The sequence below is a fragment of the Garra rufa genome, chromosome 12 (genome assembly GCF_049309525.1).
Source record: "Garra rufa chromosome 12, GarRuf1.0, whole genome shotgun sequence".
NCBI lineage: Eukaryota > Metazoa > Chordata > Actinopteri > Cypriniformes > Cyprinidae > Garra > Garra rufa.
The window spans coordinates 32,251,616-32,279,540 of NC_133372.1; the positions used below are offsets into that span (position 1 = coordinate 32,251,616).

Genomic DNA, 27,925 nt, shown 5'->3' on the forward strand with positions numbered 1-27,925 from the left:
TTGAATAGAAAACGAACAACCAAAACATTTAACAAAAAAAAAAAATAATAATAATAATAATAATACACATGCACGCACAAAATCATTGAAAATAAAAACAGTAGAACACAATAACAGTCATACAGTTTGGCATCCTGAGTGGTGTAATTAAAAGGCCCATTTTCTCAACCAAAAATAGGTTTGAGCGTCGAAAACTTTCTCTCTCATTTATTTATCCATTAGATATCCAGTTGATGTTTTCCTGTGTATTATATTTTTATTTAAAAGGCCTATAATTTGAAATCACTTCATAATGCACTCCATTTCAACATGACCGAATCTCACTGATTTACACGTGACAGAAAAAAAGGAAGCTTGCATAGTCGTAAAAGTAAGTTTTGTGTATCCTAACCAGAAACACTTCTTTCATTCTGTACATAAATGTAATGCTGACAATATCCACTGCGATACATCTTGTCCTTTCTTCACTCTGTTTTGTTTTTCTCCATCTCTCCTATACTGTGTTCATTTTCGCAGCTGTTGAAGTCCCAGCATGACTTTATTGATGAAGTTCACAATAGCCGTGGCTGGCTGCTCTGGGTCCAGCTCTGCAAACAGGTGACACACGTTTCCCAAACCACCACTGTGCCGTGCAACAAATCCAAACATCCTATAGAAAACAAGTATATATTACAGACCACGGAATAGACTTGTCTCACTCCTACACATTTACACATTTGGGAATAAACCTCCTGAAAGCACAAGAAATGCTATACCGACAGAGAATATAGAGATGTATAAGTATAAGCACTTACTTGCAGGAAGTGTTATCAGCATCAGTCCACCTGGCACACACACACACACACACACACACACACACACACACACACACACACACACACACACACACACACACACAGAGGCTAAGCAACATGTACAAGCAGAGCAAGTAAGAGAGAAGCATAAAAGGCAGCAGGAAAGCCCTTGCGCAAAAAATAATAGCACGTTGACAGCAGTAGATCATTATGAGAGGCAAACCTTCTCCTCGACACATTGGCTTGGCCATACAATTAGGCAAAGTACATTAGAGATGCAGTATTTTGTATTTTTCTTAAATTTTACCTTTGATCCAGTGGATCCACACTGCTGAAAGTCACACTGTGAATAGGATAATGTCGCCTGAAAAACAGTCTATATAACGAAAAAGAGAAAGAGAGTGAGGTCTGTTTTTACTTTTTAGTTTCTGATTAATGTCTTGGATATGAGGCATACAGGCTTGTTTTTTACTTGAATGTCTAAAAGAAGTAACTTTAATCTCGTATTTGAAGGATGGAGCTAAAAATATGGTGATATTAATATAGCTGTGTTACAATGTAAAGCAAAACATAAGTGTTATTGGACGTATGTTTGTACCTGCGCTGGTTATCAGTGAGGGTGATGCCCTGTGTGGACACTTTGAAGTGGACGACTGTTGGCGAAGGACGAGGCTCCTGGGTCAAAGTGCACTTGGTTGCTTTGGAGACGGCTTGCGGGCCAGTCAAAGATTCCGTTTCCACTGAGTTTAGGTAGAGAACATTACAAGCTGACAATAGAGAGAGAGAATAGCAAAGGATATTAGAGGGACGAAAGAGGACATTCATTATGTTTAATGAGGAATATTGAATATAACACGCTATGATACACTACCAGTCAAAAGTTTTTGAACAGTAAGATTTTTTATATTTTTTAAAGTCTCTTCTGTAAGGCTGCATTTATTTGATCCCAAGTATAGCAAAAACAACTTTAAATACAATTTTTCTATTCAAATACATTTTAAAATGTGATTTATTTCTGTGATTTCAAAGCTGAATATTTAGCATCATTACCACAGTCTCACGATCCTTCAGAAATCATTCTAATATTCTGATTTGTTGCTCAAAAAACGTATTAAGTTGAAAACAGCTGAGTAGATTGTTTTCAGGTTTCTTTGATGAATAGAAAGTCCAGAAGAACAGCATTTATCTGAAATACAAATCTTTTGTAACATTACAAATGTCTTTATCATCACTTTTGATTAATTCAAAGCATCCTTGATAAATAAAAGTATTCATTTCTATCATTTCTTTTCCCCCAAAAATAAATGATTAAAATAATACCAACTCCAAGCTTTTGAATGGTATAGTGTATAATGTTACAAAAACTTTTTATTTTAGATAAATGCTGATCTTTGAACCTTTCTATTTATCAAAGAATCCTGAAAAAAATGTACTCAACTGTTCGAAATATTGATAATAATAATAAAATTGTTTCTTGAACAGCAAATTAGCAATATTTATAGCAATATAATTTCTGAAGGACCATGTGACACGGAAGACTGGAGTTATGATGCTGATGATAATTTAGCTTTGATCACAGGAATAAATTACATTTTAAAATATATTCAAATATAAAACAGTTATTTTAAATATCAAAAATATTTCAAAATTGTACTGTTTTTGCTGTACTTTGGATCTTTGGAAATAAATGCAGGCTTTGTGAGCAGAAGAATGTTTAAAAAAAACATGAAAAATCTTACTATTCAAAAACTTTTGACTGTTAGTGTATCTTTAAACCTTTTTAATTTATTAAAACAATGCATTTATTAGATCAAAAGTGACAGTAAAGACATTGACATTTTTACAGCATTTCAAATACTAAATTTCAATTGCTGTTCTTCTGAACCGTCTATTCATTAATAAATCCTGAAGAAAACTCACAGTATCCACAAAAATATTAAGCAGCATAACAACTGTAATAATAATAAGATATATTTATTGAGCATCAAATCAATATATTTGTATGATTTCTGAACGATCATGACAGTGAAGACTGGAGAAATGGCTGCTGAAATGTAGCTTTGTCATCACAGATTAAAAAATTATTAAAATAGAACACAGTTATTTTAAATTGTAACAATATTTCACAAGCATTAAAACATTGTATCAACCCCAAACTTCTGAACAGTATTGTATATAACTGCTATTATCCATCTTGATACATTTACAGTTGCAATCGAAATTATTCAACCCCCTTGACATGCAAGACATTTTGTTCCAGATAATTTGTTTTTCTAAAAACAAATCTACAAAGGCATTAGGACACTATTAGATAAAGTATTTTAATACACATTTGAGTAATTCTGAGAACATAAATTGATAAATAATGAAAAAAAATCAAATTGGCTCTAAACGTTCATGTTCAAAATTATTCAACACCCAAAAGTAAAATTTGGTGCAGAATCTTTTATTATTTAAAACCACCGATAAACACTTTTTGAAAGTGTTTAGAAGCGTTGATCACCTCTCTACTGCAATCTTGGACCATTCCTCGGCTGAAAAAGCTTTTAGATCACGGATAATCTTTGGTTTTCACTTTGCCACTGCTTTCTTCAAATTCAACCAAATATTTTCAAAGAGAATTAAATCTGGAGACTGAACAGGCCACTCAAGATCATTCTGTGACTGATCCCTGAACCAAGCAGAAGTAGATTTGTTTGTTTACTTTGGGATGATTGTCCTGCAGGAAAGTCCATTGATCATCATCTTCGGTCTTTGTACCAAAGGCATCATAATTCTTGTCAAAATGGCCTGATACTTCAAAAAATCTATGGTTTCCTTCATACAGTCATGTTTTCCACTTAATGCTACAGTAAAACAACCCCATAATTGGATCATCACATCACTCCATAAAACATTCTTCCAGAACTCCACAGGTCTATCCAAATAAATTTTAGCATATTCAAGCTGACCTTTTTGTTCTTCTTGATCAAGAATGGTATTCGCCAAGATGCCCCATCATGAAGGCCATGCTTGTGCTATGTTCATCATCTACTCTGGAATGAAATATTTTTCCTCCTTTCATCGGGTCATCTCGCAAGTCTTTGGCTGTACATTGCAGGTTTTTATCAGTTGCTCTGATCAAACATTTTATGAAATTGTGCATTTTTGGTTCAACACCCTCAAAGGTTTTCTGGTACAACACACTTTAAACTAAGGAATAAGGCTTTTAGTGTCTTAGAAATCTTCACGTAGCCTTTGACTTTGTAATACAATAAAACTATTTCTTCTCTATAGCTTTTGTGAAAGCTCTGTTGACTTTACCATATTTGCTACTCAACTTCAGCACATGCATGGGATAAATGTATAGATGTGTAACATCTCAAGCTGATTCAGTTTTTTTAATAGTTTCTAAAGGCTTAATTGTGTTTTAGGAGAATTTTGTTCCCTACCACAAAAATAAATGACTTAAAACGGCAATGTTGAATAATTATGACAGCCGTGTTACTAAAAAAAATCCTAGAACTCAAACACATTACATTATATATTGACATTATCACTTTTAATATGCCAGTACACTGTTGTAGATGCAATTTTTATAAAGTCCTGAAACTTCAGACAAGCTTTTATTTGTAAAGTACTGCAGTCTCTGGTGGGGTTGAATAATTTTGATTGCAACTGTAATACATATATTTTTCCTCACCATCCATCAATAAAATAAAATAAAATACTCACCTGCCCCCTGTTTCAACAGGTCTGCAGCTGTGCTGGTATTAGTTCCACTTTGCAACTCTTGCAATTCTCCTACAAGATCTAAAACACAAACACACAAAGCCAGCAGTTATTGCACACTTTTTATGACAAAATATTAATTGTTGTATGTTTAGGTGTTTGTGTGACCTCTATCCGGGATTCGTAGAACACAAGGAAGAGACACAGGAGTAATGGAGTGCTGATACACCAAAGCAGACAGGGAGCCTGGATGAAAAGAATAATCAGAACTCAATCAATAGAGGGTGCTGTTTGCAACACATAGCATTAGAAAATCATTCATAAACCAGACAAACTTTTTTTTTTTTTGTCTCACCAAAATATGTTTCATTTTGACAGCCTTTGATCTTTACTCCTTTAGGACCGCTCTCAATCAGGAAGTGCCTAACTAGCTGCTCCTGTGGGTTGCCTGTCTCTCCATGGTTACTAGCGTGGGTTGGAGGTGTGCTGACTTTCAGGGCCAATCCATATGCGCCTTGGAATGAATTACTATCCCTAATGAGGAAGCAGCCGGGCTCCTTATCTTTTAATACCGCGATGGCTAAATGAGGAAAGAGGTGCTTCTGTTAGCAGAGTGGCAGGAATATTTCTGTAATGTACATCACCTTCTAAATATTGAGCTTTAAGAGCACTGATATGACGATTGTAAGGTATTGAGTTTTTATTGTGTTGCTATAGGGCCTTTCTAAAAAATGTTAATATAAGGGATCAGTGGGATTTTTTTCTTGGTTTATCAACCACCAGATGAAAATCATTAGTCTGATGGTTGCTTAGAAAAGTAACAATACAGTTGAACACTGAATATCAATTTATTTATACATTTTTATTGATATTTCAATTTATTATATACACTGCCATTAAAGATGTTTTTTATGATCATCAAGGCTGCGTTTATTAAATCAAAAATACAGAATAAATTTAACATTGTGATATATTACAACGATGTAAAATAATGTTTTTCTATTTTAATATGCATTAAAATGTAATTTATTCCTGTGATCAAAGCTGAAATTTCAGCATCATTACTCCAGTCTTCAGTGTCACATGATCCTTCAGAAATTATTCTAATATGCTGATTTCTTATCAGTGTTGAAAACAGTTGTGCTGCTTAATGTTTTTTTGGAACCTGTGATACTTTTTTTCATGAATCTTTGATTAATACAAATTTAAAAAGTATATCAAAATATACTACTGTTAAAAATATGGGGGTCGGTAAATTTTTTTATTTATTTATTTTTTAAAGAAATTAATACTTTTATTCAGCAAGAATAGTCATAGCAATATGAAAATAAAGTTGAAATATTTTGAGAATAAAGTCAAAATTACAAAAATAAGTTGAAATATTTTGTAAAAAAAAAAAATAGAAATTATGAGAATAAGGTCTAAATATTTTCAGAATAAAGTTGAAATTAACAGAATAAAGTGGAAATATTTAGAGAATAAAGATTAAATTAAGAGGACAAAGTTGAAATATTTTGAGAATAAAGCTGAAATATTTTGAGAATAAAGTCGTAGTAATATGAAAATAAAGTTGAAATATTTTGAGAATAAAGTCAAAATTACGAAAATAAAGTTTAAATATTTTTTTGGGGAAAAAAATTCAATTACGAGAATAAAGTCTAAATATTTTCAGAATAAAGTTGAAAATACGAGAATAAAGTTGAAATTACGAGAATAAAGTGGAAATATTTAGAGAATAAAGATTAAATTACGAGAATAAAGTTGAAATTACAAGAATAAAGTCGTAGCAATATGAAAATAAAGTTGAAATATTTTGAGAATAAAGTCAAAATTACGAGAATAAAGTAGAAATGTTTTTTGGAAAAAAATGGCAAATCAGGAGAATAAGGTCTAAATATTTTCAGAATAAAGTCAAAATTATGAGAATAAAGTCGACATTACAAGAATAAGTAAAAATATTTTTTAAATAAAGTCTAAATTACGAGAATAAAGTCGAAATATTTAGAGACCAACATACTGTGCACTTCTAATAATATGCAAGTAAAACTGTAGCGCATAGCACTAAAAATGCCAATTCAATTGGTCCGAATGGCAGAGAAGCATCTGCCAAATATGCATAAATGTAAATAATATAAATAATACCGATGAAAGCACTACTCACCCTGGTCTCTTGAGATCCCAGGTTTGTACCAGTACTTGGAGCTGTCTTGGACAAACTTGGAGCTGAGGCGGTTCTCTGGCTCCTCCACGCCACTAGAGGGGGTTATTTTGCATTTAGATGCCGGAGGCAATTCATTGGTAGTAGTGGAGAAGGACACATGAAACTGGGCAGAAGAAGTAGAAGGTTTCCCAGCTGATTTTATTGAGGAAGTGGTAGTGCAAGCAGTCACATTTTGAAGCGGGGATGCGCGTTGTTTTTCAGGGAGAGGAGGTTGGGGTAAAGAGGCCGGGATGGTAATCTCAGTATAGCCTGTATATGGTACATGAGGCACTGTCAGAAGAGGGTAGCCATATGATGCTATAGGAAATGAGGGTGTGACGTAGCCGTCAGGGTCAGGAGACGATGCTGTCAGGTCGCTGTTGCTGCTTTCCTCACTGCAGTCTGTCAAGGTTGTCAGGCTTTGCCTTTCAGGATTTATGTTAAATGAAGGGAATTCAGAAGCAGAGCTTCTCTCGGAAGAGCAAAGCGGAGGTTGAGGACTTGTTGAGGTTGAAGTTGAGGTGTAGCATGAGCTGGGGCGCTCAGTTTTATTCTGTTCTGATTCTGGGATGCAGGAGTTGTGTGTTTGTACCTGCACTGACTCCACAGTTTTGGATGATGGTGGGTTACTAATGAGAGTGGTGTTAGATATAGAATCTGTCATGGGGGTTTTCTTCGTATTTTCTTCTGCTCCACTGACAGCCGAGACAATAGTAATCAGGGACCCAGGGAAAGTGTTACTTTCTAGAGCTTTGCTTTTTATGGGTTTTCCCACCTCCGTTGATCTGCTGTTAGAATACACAGAGGAATTTAGGTTGATAGTACAATAAATCCAGTGTACAATTATCAAACAATGGCTGAGAGATTAATAAGAAATTGATGTACATAAAGAAACTATTACCTAGGAGGAGAAAGTCCCTCAATGTGACTTTTATCAGCATCTAAAACTTTAATACGCCCATCTACAAAACACACATAATAGAATGAACAATAGATTAGATTAGGGAAGAAGAAGAAAGCTGATTGTTAAAGGGAAATTTCACCCAAAAATGAAAATTCTGTCATTGTTTACATCATTTAGTTTAGTTACACTCTAAAAGTGCTGGGTTCAGCCTGATGGGTCTGAGTAGATATTCTATAACTACGCTGCTGGGTCTATTTTTTTTCTACCTAACCGCTGAGTTGAGCATGTCTCCAACGAAACAACCCAGCTGCTGAGTTACAGTCAAAGCACAGGTTTTTTCTATGCTGTAAATTATATTATTTTATGTAATGCAACATACAAGGATGAGATGTCAGTCAGCTGCATCAGCCAGTGTTGCCAAGTCTGTGGCTTTCCCGCAGAATTGGGCTGCTTTCGTACTGTTGCCGCAGGTTGTTTTTTTTATGTCCGCGGGTTGAAGTGACCCCAATAACGTAATATTTAGCCCCTGGAATGCTAAATTTACCAGAGGAACCCCACCTAAAAATGTGTATTTTACCCTCTTTTACCAGGGAACCCCCCTCGAAACGCAATTGGGCTACTTTTGGGCTAGTTTTGAGTAGCAATTGGGCAGGTTTTGTTGTGAAAACCTGGCAACCCTGGCATCAGCAGTGGTCATTTCACATGATGGAAACGCCTTTTGCCTTGTGTAACATAAACTGATTGTATTTGTTAAAATCCTGAATTTAATTAAATTTGATCTTCTCTAATATCAGTACTGTTTGTTTAAACTACAATAAACTAAAATAAAACATATAAAACATTTAACCCAACCAGCTGGGTCAAAATAACCCAGCATGTGTCCAATATTTACCCAGTGCTGGGTTGCCAAATAACCCAAGTTGGGTTGTTTTTAACCCAGCTTTTTTTTTTAGAGTGTATGATTTATAGTCTACTGTGTCAATGTGATTACCTTTCACGCCATGGTGACTCTCCGCAGCTAAAGCACTGTTGTGACTGGCTCGTTTTGGAGATGGAGTTATAGCAATGGGGGAGGAGTTTGGGGAATGACTGATAGAGGCATATCCAGGACTATCTCTGAATGGTTGTGGAGAACAAGGACAGGGTGGATGAGGGCTGTGGTAGCCACTGCTTTGGGGGCTGGGATATGGACTGAGTGGGGTAATATGTTCAGGTTGGGTGTCTGCAATATATACAGCTTGATCTTGTTTTGGGATGGCGTGGCAATGTCCGTACGATAGTGTTACTGGTGACATTGCTAGTTTGCGCCGCCAGTATTCGCCCTCTTGAACTCCCTCCCAATGAGACTCCGCCCTTACATCTCTCCAGCGCATAGGCCCCTCCCTCCTAATCCCAAACTCCGCCTCTCTAGACCAAGGGAGAGCTTCTAATTCTCTGCCTCGTAAAGTATGGAGAGCAACGTCCTCTCGTAAGCGAGAACAGTCCCTGCAGGAGCACGATGTTGGCGGAGTCGTGCTGTAACGTAATTCTCGATATGGACTGGAGAGTAGGGACTGATTAGGAGACAGAGAAGGAGGGATGTGAGCGTGGCTTTGAGGGAGGGCGGAGCAATGGAACACCGGACATGCCTCCCCAGAGTAGAACGCATGTGTCTGTGCAGGAAGTGTGTGGGAACGGGACTTTGAGTGGGAAAGTGGCGAATGAAGGTGGGTTTCTTGAGTGGGATATGAGTACATGTGCCTGATAGTTTCTGGGCAGGGATGGTGCAGACATCGCCCTCTCTCCCAAAAAAGATCTGGCTGGGATACACACAAGTCTCGGACTGGCAGTGGGGCGGTGCGGCCACAGGGAAGCGTGTGGTGTTTGGGATGGAGCGTTTGTGCAAGTGCATGCGGGTTGGTCAGGTCGGGGTCACAGAATGAATGGGTGTGGGAATACGGACGACCGTAACAAGACTGAACGGGCCTATCCGGTCTCATAGGAGAGCACTCGCCATCATCAAGAATTGCAGTTTCTCTGTGTCTTTCTCTGTCTTCATCCTTTTCTTTTTTTTCTCTTAAAGGTGGAGAGAGGGATTTAGGTGGTGCTGAGGAGTGACTTGCGTCTTTGGTGAGAGAGAGAGGCTGGATGGAAAGATGAATGGGAGGAGTAGAGGAGGAATGACTGGGTGAATGTGTGAAGGGTTTAATGGAAGTCGGGTAATCGCTGGGGCTGGAGCCTGGTGCTCGACGCTTCTTCACTTGGGCATACAGACTGCCATCCAAAGGCCCACGTGTGTGAGAGATATCTACAGATCACAGGGAAATACATAGACAAAACCATATTATTTAGTCACATGAATATGGAGTGTATGATTTTAAAAACTAAAATTCAGACACTCTTTAATGATTTTGTTAATGTTTTTTATGCAGTAAGAGTATATAAATAAATTTTATTAGTAGTATTAGAAAAAAGTGCACATACCCTCAGCACTATCCTCATGGTGAAGATTAAAGTTCTCATACGAGTCCCAGCACACAATAGGATCTGCAGTGCCGTAATCCACAGATACTCCTGGCTCATTTCCCTGCACCTCACCACCTCAAAAGACAAATTTTCACATTAGATTTAAAGCCAAATTACAAGGGGGTAAAAATGCCTTTTTTTTTTACAAAGGTACAATTCTAACTTCAACATGGAAAAATATTTATGGCACACAGACAGGTGTGTTCAATGCAGTTGTCTTGACAGAAGAAAACGAGGTACATTTCTAGTTTCAACATTATTTGCTCTTTAGACATTCCTCTTAAAAAAAAAGAAAGAAAAACTGACCCATATTTGGTCTGGTGGCCACTGAAAATGTGCACATTTTAACAATTTACTCCTGGAGCCATATTGACATTTCAATATCTCTAGAATCGAACCATAAAGGGCCTTAACAATGAAGATGCTAAAAGGGAAGTTTATTAAGACCCAATATCTTAAAGGGCTGTTTTGGAAAGATTTAAGCTTAATATTTTATATACCTGTGAATTTTGTGGTCAAGGAAAGGAAACCATTTTTCATCTTTTTTTTCATTGTATTTATTCAAGATTATTTTGGAAAGATATGGAATTCTATATTAACAGAAAATGGAATGTATGATAAAAATTTGTATATTTGATGTGCTTTTTTATACAGAAAATGAAAGATTGAATTGTAAAGAACAACATATTACACATTTTTTTTTATTTTATTAGGAAAATTCCATATACATAAGAAAAAGTGGGCTCAGTGTAAACCAAATTTTTCTCATTTTATTAACGACTTTAAATTGTATGTAAATCTCCTGGAACAAACAAAAAACAAAAAAGCACTGAAAACATGTAATGCTCTAAAAACATTGAAATTTATGTAATTTAATTTCTTTCTTTTTTTTCTATTTTGTTTCTTTTTTTTCTCTCTGGCAGCTAATGTTAATTTGATATGAATATGTAATACCTCTTGTTCTTGTGGCATTGAATTAATAAAAAATAAAAATAAAAATAAAAGTTCCAGGAAGTTCATAGCGGGCAATTGGAATGCATTGAGTTAGAGAGACAGAACATTTAAAAAAATAAATAAATAAATAAAAATATCTTAAAGGGCATTAACATATCTTTTAATACTTCTTGAATTACGGGCATACAAACTTCAGAGAAAAAACGTGAAAAGTGCTGTTTCCCCATTTTAAATGATCACCATTGGTACATAATGCAACAAAGATGGCTAAAGTCAACAGATTTTACTAAGAGACCAACAAACCCAGAGTAAAAATAACATTGATGCTGCCATCTTTCTGAAGTCATTTTTACCCCCTTGTAATCTGGCTCTGAATCTCAGAGCCATTTTGACCCTCCTCTACAAAATAGTGGATTACTCAGTAAATATTAATCCATGACATTTAATATTTTTTATACTTTCATCACTATACATTTATATCTTTCTTCAGTAAAAAAAATATTGGCAAAATCAAAAATTTGAGCTGGGGACTTCTGACTGAGCTGACACAGAATGACCCTATAGCATTAAGACAGGGCTAATGGAGGGAGGGTTGGTGAAAAAAATGCATTTGATATATGTGTACCTCTCTTTTGCGGGCCAGAAGAAAACAGCAACTCCACTGTGGCATCTGCAGGGAAACGGTCATCTATACACAAACACGAATCAGAATTTACACACTTTAAACACACTTTATTCCTCTGCTTTTAAGAAGTCGAGGCAATGGAGGGGGCAGTCAAACAAACAGTCTTGGTATGTGTTTACCTGTGCAAGCATGGTCAAGTTCTCCTTTGCCAAAAGCAAGCTGAGACCCATGAACACTACAAGTGTGAAACTGGAGTCTGAACACACACTCTCTCTTACATGCATCTGAGAGACGGTGATAACACTTCACCTAAAGACAGACATTGAGACAAGAATTTTTACTGACAAAAATGTGGTGCTGTTGTGGTGAAAATTTTGTCATTAATTAGTCACCCTCATGTCATTCCAAATACGTAATCCGTTCATCTTCAGAACACAAATTAAGATATTTTTGATGGAATCCGAGAGCTTTCTGACCCTGCATAGACAGCAAAGGAACTGACATGTTCAAGGCCCAGAAAGGTAGTAAAGATATCCTTAAAATAGTCCATGTGACATCAGTGGTTCAACCTTAATTTTATGAAGAATATGTTTTGTGTGCAAAGAAAAAAAAACGGCTTTATTTTCTCATTCTGAAGATGAATAAAGGACTTACAGGTTTGGAAAAACATGAAGGTAAGCAATTATCAACAGAATTTTCATTTTCGGTGAACCATTACCAACTATGTAATGACTTAAAGTATTTTAAAATATTATCTCCATTCAAAGCAATGCCTAGTGAGCAGGTTATAGAAAAAAATAGAATATAACAAGAATATATTCTTGTGAAAGAGTGTTCTTACCATGATGTCTCCCTTCAGCAGTAGAGCTGGTTCAATATTCACACACAGCATCTTACTGTTCGGGTCCTGAATATCACTATAACACAAACAAAAACAAGTTGGCAAAGTATAATTTCCAATTTTTTATAGTACAGTCAAGAAAGGACATGACTTTATGAAAAGAAGGGAGGGCAAGTCTGATTTGGACACACTGCAAACTAGAGCTGCTCAGGCAGGTATTTTGGCTGGATTTAGAGGTGCTTGGAAACTTTTCAAATGGACAATCTGGGAGACCAGCTTGTTGACCAGCTAAACCAGCATGGCTGAGAGACTTACTACACCATTTTAGCCAGAACTTAAGATCATCTTAAACCAGCTTTGAGCAGCTTAAACCAACAAGATGTTTATTTTTGCAGGGGTTGAGCTCCACAGGTCAATATATCAGACCGCACACAGTTACCACCATGCCATGGCGCTGAAAAACATCTCAAACTTAATGAGACTGATAAAATAGACACACTTACTATTTGCCTGAAGAATAGACCAGCTGCAATGACTGATAGATCTTTAGAAAGGGAGAGAAACCTGTATAATGCAATGGATAAAAGGAATGAAAACTGTCATTATTTCACATTGTCATGTACGTCGTTCCAAACCTGTATGACTGAATTAAAAAACGTGGAATGTCATGCAGTTGAGTAAATTAAGATTTCATTTTTGCTTCAACTATAACTTTTAAAATGTAAAACATTAATTCAGACTTCTGCAGTCTTTCCCCCCAAGATCAGTTCAGAAAATACCAAATAAGACCTGGTTGTGACTGAACATGTTGTGTACCTCCTCCTGACTGATAGTTGAGCAAAGCTGGAATATGAATTTGATGCAGGAACAGAGGGGAGCTGTTCATCTTTATTGCACCCGAGAGAAGACCGGCAAAATAATAAATATACCTGCAATGACATAGAACATCATGACCAAACTAGAACAAGTTATTCTGGAACAAACAGAAATAAAGGTTGGTTGTACCTGTTCTGAGATGGCTGGAGGGAGGAAGAGATTTTATCCTCACAAAATTTCCTCATAGCAACTGTCGAAAGAGCCTGATCTGCCCTGCACGCATACACACAAAAAGAGTCAATTGTAATTATAATAAAATGCTCCCGGAAGGCACCGCATAGGAGTTTTTAATGATTCTGAGAAGTCTCTGATACAGTAAAGTAATTTAAAAAGAAAGTTTTTTCTATTTAATACATTTTAAAATGTTGAAAGTTGAAAGTTTATTTGCACATATAACATTTAAAATACAGCTTTGCAAATCCAATAAAAAAAGAAAAATGAAAATACTGTGCAGGAGAGAGTGAGAAGACCCTAAAGTCTTATAAAACCACCTCCCCAAAATCCCATTAAATGGACATAAAGTTACATGATCAAACAAGACAATGCAATCACATATCAAGCATTTAAATATAACAAATTAACAAGATAAACTTATCTACATGTTAACATTATTTTCAGCTCTCTTTTGAAAGAGTTTAGAGTGGTTTTAGTCTTTAAAGCGGGGTCTAAATGATTCCAGAGGGAAGGCCCTCTGTATTTCAGTGTAGATTGATTGGCCGTAGTTCTACAAAAAGGAAGATAAAAGTCTTTGCAGCGCCTTGTGGAGTAAGCATGAACATCTGAAGAATACATGAAAAAATTATTAAAAGCTCTGGGCATAATATTTGTCATATTCACATACTTGTACATAAAGATATTTATGCAATAGATGTTAACATTAAATATAGTCAAAATGTTATATTTTATAAAAAGCGGAGCAGATGATGACAATCTATTTGATTTACTCATAATTCTTAAGATTTTCTTTTGTATTAATAAAATCTTATTTAGATATGTTTGGCATGTTGCACCCCAAACAATATTACAGTACAGAATGTGGGGATAAATTAAACTATAATATAATGTTTTCATACATGAAATATCAATTAAAGAGCCAACTCTACTCAATATACCAACAGATTTCATTATTTTTCTACAAACATGTTGAATATGATATTTCCAGGTTAGTTTTTGGTCGACAATGACACCTACAAATTTTATTTGGTTCACTTGGCTAATTTTTAAACCATCAATTGATACCTCTATGTCCTATTTTTTGTGCTAAAAATCATATAATTAGTTTTTTGTATATTAAGAGAGAGTTGATTTACTTTAAAGCATTTAGAAATGTTTTGTAACTCTTCATTTGCTTCTCTTATCAATGTGTTAATATTAGAATGAGATAATAGAAGACATGTATCGTCTGCAAACATTTTACAAACAAATCTTAAATAATTGATATCAATTAGAAATAATAGAGGTCCCAAAATGGACCCCTGCGGTACCCCGCATAATAGTTTTCCCCTACTTGAGCTCAGATTGTTAACATAAACAAATTGCTCTCTCTCATCCAAATAGTTTTGTACCCAATTTAAGGCTATATGTTTAATGCCACAATTTTCTTATTTTGCTAAAAGAATATTATGATTTATTGTGTCGAATGCTTTTGACAAATCTAAAAATATACCAATAGTGTTATTTTTCTCATGCAGATTTTTTGTGATTTTATCGACAAACTGTAAAAGAGCCATTTCTGTAGAGATGTTCTCTCTGAAGCCATACTGGTGATCATATAGACGTTTTTCCTGAACACGGAAGTAAGTCCGACTCTTAACTGAAAGAATGCTTTGCATTTCCGGTCTGCATTGTTTCTAGTCAAATTAGGGTATATTCCGAGCTCATAAACTAATGTTAAACCTATTCAAATGTTTTTAAAAAGCACATGGCTCCATAGCGCCATCACTTGGCAATGTCGCAATGACCGTCGTTTGTCAGTGCCTCACTTTAATGAGTGTGTAGATGACACGAAGCAGCGGACGTTAGCTACATTAAAAACAGATGGAGGCTGTTTGAATGGGTTCCTATGGAGACCGGTGTTGTGCCCAATTCTGACCCCCGCCAGATTACTACCCCCCTAGTATTGGTAGGTTTAGGGTTAGGTGTGGGGGAGGGGTTAGGATTAGGGGTGGGGTTAGGATTAGGCAATCAGGTAGCGCTTTCAACGAGAGGGGGTCATAATTTGGCAGGGGTCGAAAAAAGGCACAACACCGGAACAGAAAAGCATTCAATCTGACGTTAGAATTCGTAATGGCGGCGCTCATCGTTTACTCAGGAAAAAGGTCTATATTATAAGATCAAATTTTCTGTAAAGTGTTTTAATATCCTTTTATAAACGAATTTTTCCAGTATTTTAGAAAACAAAGGTAGAACTGAAATTGGTCGATAATTATTAAATAAATGCGAATTCCCAGACTTAAACAAAGGAGTTACTTTAGCTAATTTGAGATCTCTTGGTACAACACCTGTTTTGAGTGACAAAGAGAGAACATAAGTTACAGGCTCAATAATAGAGGAAGCTACTTTCTTTATGAGACTAGCTCTAATTTCATCATGTCCTGGAGCTGTGTCCTTCATCTTTAATATAACTTCAAGCACTTCATTAGGAGTTGGAGGATCAAATTCATTTAAGCAAGGATAAGGCAGATCAAAAATTTGTGAAGTAAATTTTCCTGTATTCACAATGTTTTTTGCCAGTGAAGGACCAACATTCCCAATGTCATTTATTTCTGTAATGGATAAGCTCAAAGGAACAGCCCTTATTTGAAACAAAAATCCTTGTAATATTATAAATGTCTTTACTTTCACTTTTTCCAAATTAAGGTGTACCCATTGAAAAACTGGTTAATGTGTGTGAGTGTGTGTAAATACCCAGCTGATATCTTGCTATAGTGCATGTAAGCTGCCACAATCACCCCTGTTTTTCCTTTGTTTCCCTGTGGAAGTGACAGGTAGAGAAACAGAAAAACAGAGAGGCAAAAATATGTACAACTATTACAATTATTCATTTTGGGTCATGCTTAATATGGCACAAAAATGTCATAACATTTCAATTCTGTCAGAATTTACAAGTCTATATGTTGGATCAGGCTGGTTTGGTTAAGTTTAACTCGCTGACTCTTATCTGGTCACTGAGTTTAACAGACTTTTAGAAGAAAGGATTGAGAGTTGCATGGACTACTTTTATGATACTTTTATAGTGCTTTCAGCACCAAATTCATTGCAACTGCATGAAAAAGAGAGTTCATTAGTCTAAACTTTTCCATTAGAAAGGCAGTCATTTAAGTTTGGAATGACTTTGGTGTAAGTAAATGGTGACAGAATCTCATTTCTGGATGATCTATTCCTTTAATAAGACTGATGACATTTAGAGACTTTTAGCTCTTATAAATTAAATATTAAATATCAAATAACGTCTGATCTCAACCTTGCAGTGAAGTACAACCACATTCTGGGGGTCAGAGTTAAGCCAGTTCTCCATGGTTTTGCACGCAGCGCATATTTTATCGAGAGATGGGGCATGTAGATCAGGCCACCCAAACTCCTCAACCTGATCCCAGAAATACAGACACAAAGGCACATGTCAAAACAAGTAAGCCATAGACTGATTTTAAATCAAGATATATGCAAATCTTGGTAATGGAATAATACACACAAAGCTGTTTTGAATAAAACAGCAAGAAGATACCTTTGGATTTAGCTTGGAGATGTCATGCCGTTTCTCTGATAGATTAATAAGCTGAGGAGAAGTGAAAAAGACATGAGTGCTAATTTATCTGGCTTTAAAACTCAACAATCATTTTAAACAGAAATACAGCTAACCAAGAACTTGTCTTGATGTTTTGATTTCAACATGGCTGCCACTTCCTTAAGGTTAGTGCTGTAATGCTGTTCTTCCAGATCAGACAGGTAGAGGACAGAGATGATACGCTCAGTAATGTAAGTCAGGTCGAAATCATAATGGCTGCCCATCAGCTTCTCCATAACACTCTCCATTTTGTCTCTACTGGGAAACACACAACAAACACAAAGGACAATTACACTCAAATACAAACATATGCAAACTTTAAGGAGCAGAACACATTGAAAAAAGGAAATGTCAGATTTGTCATGACCTTTGACCCTTCAGGGAGTTTGACTGACCAATCCTAACACAGAATCTGCCATTTTTGTCCAACAAACAAACCACTCAGGAGAATAGATTATCATTGGTGGACTTGAACTTGAAAAGTGGTTGAAACAAGATATTTTCTGATGTTCATTCATGTTTATTTCATGCTTAACTAGTAAAGAGAGAGATTGACGTGCTACAGAGATCTGTCATGGCACATAAAAGTGCCACAAAAAGGCATTTATTGTTTGAATTTCTTAAAAAAAGACAATATCTGAAAACTGAGACTGTTTCATACCTAAAAAATTAGTAATGAAGGGTCAATTCATAACAATGTTGCTCTTTTCTCTGTCATTCAGAGTTAGCTCTGTTAGTTGAAATTTGCTCTTACCTAGGAGGAATGTTCATCTGGTTTTGAAATGGGGGCTAGGAAAAGTGAATAAAAATGAAAAAATGTGAATAAAAAGCAGGCAGACATGGTACAGACTTTGCTTTTAAATTGCAATACATGAAACACACTTAGTAATTCCTTTAACCTCTCTTTTCTAATAACAATGGCTCTTTTTATGGTCGACTCCAATTATGCCTTTGTAAAAATAATGGTCAACTGAAAATTAACCTCTTATTTCCCTTCAAACAGTTTTAATATGTTCCTTTGATATTACAGCAGAAAGAAATTACAGAAGGTTATTGAAGCAGTCATGCACTTTTCAAAAATAGCACTATTATTTAATATAATTACATTGTTTTTTGCTTTAAGTCCATTTGACCTCAGCAAAAATACATGATAATAATATATATATCAGGGGTGTTTCCTCTGACGAGGCAAGGAATTCATAATACAAAAATAAAACAACGCCAATATTACAAAATCTAACATTAAAAAGTGTATAAGTCAAGGGTAATAAGTTGGGATATGATTGGATATGACTGGTTATGTTCGGCTGTGATTGGTTCATGCAATAAATCCCACTTCTTGTGTTAATGTGTGTTCCGCTTTCACAAATCAGTCTGAATGAACAATATAATGGCGTTAATGGGATAACTAATTAAAGAAAGTAAGTAAACAATTCACACACTTAGATATAACCACTTGGCATGAAAACATGATCTGTGGGAGTTTTTAGTGAGTAATCAGCTTGGTGAAATTTAAAGTAAATTTACATGTCTGTGATCAATATTTATCGAGCTTTGGTGACTGATAATCTGAAAAATTCAAAAATAGTTAAAACTTCACTATTAAAAAGAATAACTGAACATAAGTTCACAAAAAAATTGCTTCAATTGTTACTGCCTTGAATTATTTTGGAATAAACGTAAAATGCTTAAAATCACCAACTTGATCAAATTAATATGTGGTTTTAATGTAAAAATATAATTAATTTTTTTTGATAGTAAAGTAAGAAACCAATAGAAAGGGACATCTACAGTGTGTATATCATCAGAAAATCCTTCTGTAATAGTTGCATATGAGTCCCTTAGTTGTCCTCAGTGTGAAAAGATGGATCTCAAAATCATACAGTCATTGTTAGAAAGGGTTCAAATACACAAAAATGCTGAAAAACCAAAGAATTTATGGGACCTAAAGGATTTTTCTGAAGATCAGTAAGCAGTTTAACTGTTCAGGACAAACAAAGGATTCATGAACAACTATCTCTAAACAAAAAAACACAATTGTGGATCATTCAGGTAATAACACAGTATTAAGAATTAAGTGGATGTAAACGGGGTCATTTTTATAAATATAACTGTTATTTTGTGAACTATATGTAAACATCTTTTATGTGAAATATCTTATTCCGGTCAGGACTAAATAAAAAATAACATGCATTTTGTATGATCCCTCCTATTTTGGTAAAATAATTCACATTTTGCAGATTGTGCAAGGGGTATGTAAACTTTTGACTTCAACTGTAAGTATGATTTTAAAGATATTTATTAAACAGCAACTTGTGGTAATACTCACTGGATCTGAGATAACTTCACAAGGGACAGAGACCTGGAAGAAAGACAGACAGAGAAAGGTGTATATTAAGCACATGGAAACCAAGTCTCTGATGCATGATTTGAAGGGTTTAGACATCAGAGACCATATAAGAGACACATACCAGCCTCTTAAACATACACACACGCAGCTAGCATACTTTGGGGCCACTGGGTGACTCTCCATTTTAAGACATCCTCTCTGTCTTCATTAGGTTATTATCACACCAGGGGACATCTGGTACTGTTTAACACCGTCTGTAAGTGTGTGTGCGTGCACATATTTGCACACGTTCACTTCACTTCCTCCTTAGTAATTAGTTTAGACATAACATTTACCCATATAGTCTCTAACAAATATAACTTTGTATATAATACCATTTGGTTAGTAAATGCATTTAAATGTAGTCAAGGATGTAACCATATATTCACGAGGGGTAAATCTAATAAAAAAGTTGTAGAATCTGTCACTGGAAAACCTAAATAGAGGTGATATTCTGATAGACTGACAGACAGGGAGTCTGATGTGGACACAGAGGGTGGAGACACATGTATAAAGAGAAACAAAAGCAGCTGATCTCTCCATCCATGGATGGACGGATGAAATGCCTGCTGGCTTTATGAACTATTTCCACTACTCTATTTCAGATGATCAGCTGGTCTCTGCCTCTATCTCCATTTATTTTTCACCATGCAAGTCACTAATGTTCACTGCATTGCTGTTTTAAATTGAATTAAAAGTCATTTTGTTTATGATTTGAGCTGTGGAGAATCCAACTCTTGGAAGTTGAAACTAACATGTTGCTATAACATAATAAAGTTATACAACAGTGCAGGCAAAACAAATTCTTTATGAAGGATGAGAAAACACACTGGAGTTCATTACCTACATCCTGTTTTAGCAGGCAACAAGTAAGTACAAGTGACGCAGACACAATCAAACACTTACACAGTCTTAATCTAAGTCTAGCTCAACAAACAAAGATAAACGTTCATTTATTATGAACCATAACATCCATCTGATTGTATCTGTGTCAGTGCATCTTTTGTCTCTACTTTCATTCCATATATTGCTGATTCTCTCTTTTCTACAGTATTTCTTTTTGTGCCAAACAGATTATCTCACTGCAAATACAAATTGAATCTACTATCTGAAATGAAAAGTACATTAGGTTTACTTCACATTTGCTCAAAAGTGAAATGAAATCCCTCTTTGATGCCCTTTTAAAAAGGAAAAGTGTCTGTACCTTTCTCAGATGAGTCCAGTTTTCTAGAGTCCCTATAGCACACACAAGTGCTCTCCTTCTCTTTCTCTCTCTCTTTCTGATCCTCTCACTCTCTTGTTTCCACTCAACTCTTTCTCTCTTTCTCTCTTTCTCTCTCTCTCTCTCTCTCTCTCTCTCTCTCTCCCTAAAACAGGGGCATGCACTGTTAAAAGTATTCAAGTAAATGATGCTTAAAGCTGTAAAGATTTACTTGATTATTGTAGTTTTCATTGTTAGTTATATGCTATATATTAATTACTTGAAGTGGATAACACTTTTATTTAGCTATTTATTGATTTTGTTAACATTATCATAATTTGTGTTAACTTAAGTTCATTAAACATTAACAGATGCAACATTTAATTTTAATAATGCATTAGTAAATGTTAAAATTCACTAAGATTAATATATGCTTGAGAAGTAATTTTCATCATTCATGTTAACTAATGTAGTTAACCTTTTTGTAAAGTGTTACCAGTATCATATTCTACGTATTCTAACTAAAACCAACTAGTATAGCTAGTATAGCTGCATAATGCATTTTTAGTCATTAACAATGTTTTTGTAATCTAATGCTATTCATCTTTGTCCAAGCATGCACTGGAGTATGAATACTTATGGTTGCAAGTCATTTTCTTAAAATAAGGAGTAAATTGAATAAGTTGTTTTCATTTTTTGAGTTCCATGAGCAGTATTTTTTTTACTGTGCAGAGAAAAAGTAAAAGAGAAAGAAAGAGAGCAGGAGAAATAATATGAAATAGAAGAAGAGAAAGAGAGGAACAGCTGTGGTGTGTAGCGTGTGGATACACTGGTGTATATCCGTGTGATGCACTGTTGGCATTCGGTGACTGATTGCAATTTCTATTAATACCAAAGATAACCAGAGTTCATAACTCATCTGAATTAGACATATTTGTACTATATTTGAGAGCGGCACACATCACAAGACCAGAAGCCACTACGATCATAGATGAACATATGGTGCTACAAGGACACATAGTGTGTCAGAGAATGTCTATTTCTCTGCCATTTCCTTATTGGTTAAAACCAAATCAAGTGCTAATTACTGTTTAACTAAAGTTTAGCCATATGCACTGTACTTAATTAGAGTAGTAACAGGATTTCAGCTGTGAGAGAAAGAATTTTACCTTTTCCTCGCATTTCTTATGCACTGCAGTTTTACACTCTGCAAGGAGAAAAATGTGCATTACATTAATAAATACTGATGTACATTATGTGTACAGTAGTCAACATTCGAAGTGGATCAAAAAAGTTCATCAAAAGTTGTCCTAAGATAAGAACGGGTATTCTTTTTGGTTTTAGGACAAATTTGATGAAAGGTTTTGATCCACTTCAAATGTTGACTACTGTATATGTGACCCTGGACCACAACACCAGTCATAAGCAGCACAGGTATATTTGTAGCAATAGGCAACAATACATTGTATGTTTTATTTTATACAAAAAATCATTAGGATATTAAGTAAAGATCATGTTTCATGAAGATATTTTGTAAATTTTCTACCATATATATATTAAAACTTAATTTTTGATTAGTAATATGCATAGCTAACAACATCTAACTTTAAAGGCAACTTCCTCAATATTTAGATTTTTTTGCACCCTCAGATTCCAGATTTTCAAATAGCTATATCTGTATCTTATATATGTCATATCCTAACACACCATACATCAATGAAAAGCTTGTTTTGTGGTCCAGGGTCACATATGTCAGTTAGGTTTTGCTCAAGTGGGGACCAAATTTCCCACAAGCATGGTAAAACCTGAAATCACCTATTTTGTGAGAAAACGGCTTAATAAACATAATAAAAATGTCTTAATACTAAAAACTAAAATGGCAAAGTTAGGTGACAGAAATACCATCTACTAATAGCTAGTATAAAAACAACAGAAGTCAATGTAAATAGTAAAATCAAATGTGTTTTACCTCTGCAGTACATGCCATGGCTGTCGAGGGCTTGTCTGCAGACAACACAGTGGTGTTTCTTCTTGAAGTTCCTCTCTTTAAAGGAGTGTGAACCCATTTTCCCCAGCTACATATATAAGCACACACACAGAGACCTCAAAATTATACAGCAGCAGATACTGTGGGATCTATATGTATGTACATTTGGCAAGAACCAAACCCAAACACATCTGCCAAGAGCACTGAGCACACATGTCCACACGCCCCAGTGGTGATATGAAACGCATAAATCACTCACTCATATGGAGGCGATGAATGAAAATCATGTTTGTTTTGGGTAATAGTTCTGTGATGAATGATAGAAATCTTTTTGGCACAATGACCAGATATTCTATTCTATTCTACAAATTCTATTAATTACATGGTATGCTGACATCAATTACACCGCAAGATTTTTAATGTTTTTTAAAGAAGTCTCTTCTGCTCACCAAGCCTGCATTTTTTGATCCAAAGTACAGCAAAAACAGTAAAAGTTTAAACTATTTTTTACTTTTTAAAATAAATGTTTTCCATTTGAATATATTTTTGAATGTTATTTATTCCTGTGATTTCAAAGCTGAATTATTAGCATTTGCTGCTCAAAACAAATGTTTAAATTTTATTATGTTGAAAACAGCCAAGTAGAATTTGTCAGGTTTCTTTGATGAATAGAAAGTCCAAAAGAACAGCATTAATCTGAAACAGATATCTTTTGTAACATTATACATGTCTTCATCATCACTTTTGATCAATTTAAAGAATCCTTGCTAAATAAAAGTATTAATTTCTATTTTTTTTTTCCAAAAAGAAAGAAAGAATGATACTGACTCCAAGATTTTGAATGGTATAGTGTATAATGTTACAAAAGCTTTTTACTTCAGATAAATGCTGATCTTTGGATCTTTCTATTCATCAAAGAATCCTGGAAAAAATGTACTGTGTGTCAATTATTCTAAATATTGATTATAATAAAAAAAAATCTTGAACAGCAAATCAGCATATTAGAATGATTTCTGAAGGATCACGTGACACTGAAGTGACTAATGATGCTAAAAATTTAGCTTTGATCACAGGAATAAATTACATTTTAAAATATATTCAAATAGAAGTAGAATAGAATAGAAAATTTTAAACAGTAAAAATATTTCAAAAACTGTTTTGCTGTACTGTGATCAAATAAATGCTGCTTGGTGAGCAGAAGAATTTTTTTTAAAAACATTTAAAAAATTACTGTTCAAAATTTTTGATTGGTAGTGTATATATATATATATATATATATATATATATATATATATATATATATATATATATATATATATATAAAAATGCTCAGCTAAACAACTTTAACTCACTCTGTAAATAGTATTTATAACATTTTGTTAATAAAGCATTTGTATTGATTATAAAAACATAACACTGTTCAAAAGTTTGGGGTCAGTAGGATTTTTCATGTTCCTGAAAGACGTCTCACCAGGGCTGCATTTATTTAATTAAAAATACAATATAAAAATTAGTATAGTAGAAAATTATTAGAGTTTAAAAAAAAGTTTTTTTTTAATTTGAATATTTTACAAAATGTAATTATATCGAGATGGCTAAGCTGAATTTTCAGCAGTCATTACATCAGTCTTCAGTCACATGATCCTTCAGAAATCAATGTGATATTATGTACTTATTTGATGCTCAAGTAACATTTCTTCTTATTATCAATGTTTTTTCAGGATTCTTTGATGAATAGAAAGTTAAATAAAACAGCATTTATTTGAAATAGAAATCCTTCGTAGGCTAGCAATTTAAACGTTTAGCCTGTCACTCTTGAACAATTTAAAGTGTCTTTGCCGAATAAAATTATTAATTTCTTTAAAAATTACTGACCCAACGTCTTTGAAGGGTAATTTAGGCCTTCATAGCACATGGTTAGCTTTAGCACTTGACAATGCTGCCATCTACAGACCGCAAACGGGAAGTAAACAATCGCTATGCTAAAAGCAGACTGGTCCGTAATTCCTCTACGTTGTATAGCCTACCAACTCAAACAATCAATCTAAAGATTTTCCCGAATATATATCTGTTCTACATTAACAAAGTATGTTTTTCAAAACACACATACAGCCGTTCATTCATCAACTAGTCTAAAAGTTCCTTTCATTGAGGTTATGTTTACACGCTCTGAGCATGTGACAACCAGATATAAACACAGATAGCATAACAAAACGTTGGTTACATGTTTTTTGGTTTTAAAACCGTTTTAGATAAAGGACTTTTCAGCTCTCCACCCTTCTCTCTCTCTCGCTGTCTCCAGCCAAAGTTTGGCTCATGGATAAAGCATTTCCCTCCACATTTCCAACACACACATAACACAGACAGCTTTCTCCTCATGCCTTCTCACTTATTCTTCTGTGAAGAGTGCAAAACTGTTTAGGTTGCTAGAACTCTTCCCAGTGTCAAATGAACATGCTTTATAACAGAGACAGTGGGAGCAGAGACAAAAAGAGTTTTCTCTCTGCTACTGTTGCTGCTGACATTTTGAAATAAGAGTTTTGGCCCTTCTACACTCACATACAGACTCACATTCCGGGCAGGAGTAGACGGGAGCAGGTGGGAAGGCCGAGGTATGCTTCCACCGTCCCAGAATTCCACCGTCTATTTTTAACCAGTCTTTCTGACCACAGGATCCCTAGGAAACCTATGTGTTTGTGTGTATGCTTGCATGGGTGTGTTAATCTGGCTATTAGTCTGCGGTTATGGAATATATTTTTCTTTTTTTCTCTCAAGAGCACAGCACACATGACATGGTAGTGTTTCCTACTGCTTACAATGTGTTATGTGAAGTGGAAATATTCTATTTACGTACATATTCCATCCTATAGGCTGGTTTTCTAAGGGCACATAACATACTAAAGCTGTCTGACCCCAAAGAGTCAACCTGCCGCCTAATGACGGACATGGAAGTGTTACTATGAGTGAGTGCATGCATGGGGGAATGTTCATTGACAGGAATATCCTTTCAGAAAATACTCAGCTTTACATACACTTCATACTTGCAGTGACCATTAAACTGCATTATGAGCAGCGACAGCAGTATAAACATTCATAACAGAACCACTTTAAACACGTATTGAATGCTAACAGCATTTATATAAAATATAAACTTTAATCTGAATCAGCCAATCCAGGGAGCCCAAGTACTTTATAATAAGTTTTCAGAACTATAAAACTATAATTACAGTCAATATAACTTTAACTATATGTAACTCTAGACCACAAAACCAGTCTTAAGTAGCACAGGTATATTTGTAGCAATAGCCAAAAATACATTGTATGGGTTAAAATTATCGATTTTTCTTTTATTTCTAAAAATCATTAGGATTTTAAGTAAAGATCATGTTCCATGAAGATATTTTGTAAATTTCTTACCATAAATATATCAAAACTTAAGTGATTAGTAATATGCATTGCTAAGAACTTCATTTGGACAACTTTTCTCAATATTTAGATTTTTTTCACCTTCAGATTCCAGATTTTTTCAAATGTCAGCCATATATCCTATCCTAACAAACCATATATCAATGGAAAACTTATTTATTCAGCTTTCAGATGATATATAAATCTCGTTTTTTTTTTAAATTGACCTGTATGACTGGTTTTGTGGGCCAGGGTTACATTAATATAATAAATATAATATAATATAATAACTACTGCATTTCATGCATTTAATGGATTTGGTATCATGAAATAACAACAAAGTAAAACTCTTCCATAATTTATTAATCTAATATTAATTTGCACACCATACATTAACATTTCAAGCTAGAAAATGACTATTAATGTATTATAAATTCACAAATTAACAACAGTATACTTAATTAACATTGTACTAGATTAATATATACTATAAATATTTTTACTTTTGTTTTTTTTAGTTCACAATACCTAATGCATTATGTAATATTAATGAATGTAACCTTATTGTAAGGTGTTACTAAGATAACTTTTATAAAGTACATTAACATTACTATATTATTAATGCAAAATAGATCATTAATTAAAAGTTACCAATTAATTATAAATAAGTTGTTTTACATATTTTCAGCATTGACCTCCTGACTTTGAGGATTGCAAATATGGAATGATTTATGAAGGCATAAAACATAGAGGCAGACCCACTGTGCTTATTGCCTAGTGATCTTCTTACCTATATATGACCCCATTTACACACACACACACACACACACACACACACACACACACACACACACACACACACACACACACACACACACACACACACACACACACACACACACACACACACACACACACACACACCTCTGTTAAGCTGAGAATCTCTGCATCCTCTGTGAGGTCTCGTGTTTTCGGGGGATCCGAGGGCTGGGGATTCCTCTCTTTAGCCCACCGCTGCTTGCTGAAGATACAACCCATCTTACTTGCTTTATTCACCCTTGTATATCCTTTGCTTCTCCTCTTACACTTTCGTAGCCCTTGTTTTCCTTAGTCTTCAGTCCAGGTTGGTCCTTGTTTTACGTCTCCCTGTTCCTCAATGCCTTAGCGTCCAGTTCCAACACAGAGTCATGTCTCTCACACCTTCTTTTCCACACATTCTCTCCCACTTCCAAAGTCTCCCTCTCAGTGTCTCTCGGGGTGTCCTCCCTCTAACTGTCTTTTGCCCCCTCACATGCACACTATGTAACGCCCTCCTCCGTCTCTCTGGCAGCTGTTTTTGGCAGGCTTACGTCAGACCCTTCCTCTTCTTTGGCACTCGAGTTCTGCTCACCCACTGGGAGCCATCACACACACACACACACACACACACACACACACACACACACACACACACACACACACACACACACACACACACACACACACACACACACACACACACACACACACACACACACACTAAAGCTTGTATTCCAATATCTCTCCACCACCGAGTCCCTAAGTCTGCACACAGAGAGCATTAGGTCTTCTGTTCTTCCTCATCTCTATCTTTCATTGGCAGAATGAAACAACAAAGCATCTGTTCTCGTTCCTTCACATCCGCTCTGTCCAAGCAACACTCGCCTCGCATCTGCATGTGTGGGTGCAATAATGAATAAGTTACTGTGAATCACATGAAACCACAAAAAA

The 27,925-nt window shown here is 35.1% G+C and overlaps 1 protein-coding gene across 2 annotated transcripts; it reads right to left on the bottom strand.

Annotated features, from left to right (window-relative positions):
- Window positions 1-27,428, bottom strand: tns2b (tensin 2b). Of its 2 annotated transcripts, XM_073851434.1 has the most exons (26): window positions 27,101-27,428; window positions 22,754-22,859; window positions 21,954-21,991; window positions 19,524-19,556; window positions 17,949-17,983; window positions 17,269-17,452; window positions 17,135-17,185; window positions 16,874-16,996; window positions 16,318-16,382; window positions 13,540-13,623; window positions 13,351-13,463; window positions 13,038-13,098; window positions 12,535-12,610; window positions 11,873-12,002; window positions 11,694-11,756; window positions 10,073-10,189; window positions 8,601-9,896; window positions 7,607-7,667; window positions 6,667-7,493; window positions 4,861-5,085; window positions 4,674-4,751; window positions 4,509-4,586; window positions 1,393-1,561; window positions 1,102-1,170; window positions 795-824; window positions 1-649 (listed from the first exon to the last, which is right to left on the bottom strand). In XM_073851434.1, exons 1-26 carry the CDS (start codon window positions 27,212-27,214, stop codon window positions 505-507), a joined length of 4,371 nt encoding a protein of 1,456 aa, XP_073707535.1. In that variant the 5' UTR covers window positions 27,215-27,428; the 3' UTR covers window positions 1-504. The 2 variants fall into 2 exon arrangements, with proteins under 2 accessions (XP_073707535.1, XP_073707536.1); XM_073851435.1 differs by lacking the exon at window positions 795-824.
- Between the last annotated feature and the right edge of the window lie 497 nt (window positions 27,429-27,925).

What these genes read in the sequence shown, in the direction of transcription:
- tns2b (XM_073851434.1), bottom strand. Translation starts at nt 27,214, where the DNA reads ATGGGTTGTATCTTCAGCAAGCAGCGGTGGGCTAAAGAGAGGAATCCC. An exon ending in AGATTCTCAGCTTAACAGAG is followed by an intron (nt 22,860 to 27,100) that starts GTGTGTGTGTGT and finishes TTATATATGTAG; the next exon opens with CTGGGGAAAATGGGTTCACA. An exon ending in ACTTGACCATGCTTGCACAG is followed by an intron (nt 11,757 to 11,872) that starts GTAAACACATAC and finishes GTTTGTGTATAG; the next exon opens with ATGACCGTTTCCCTGCAGAT.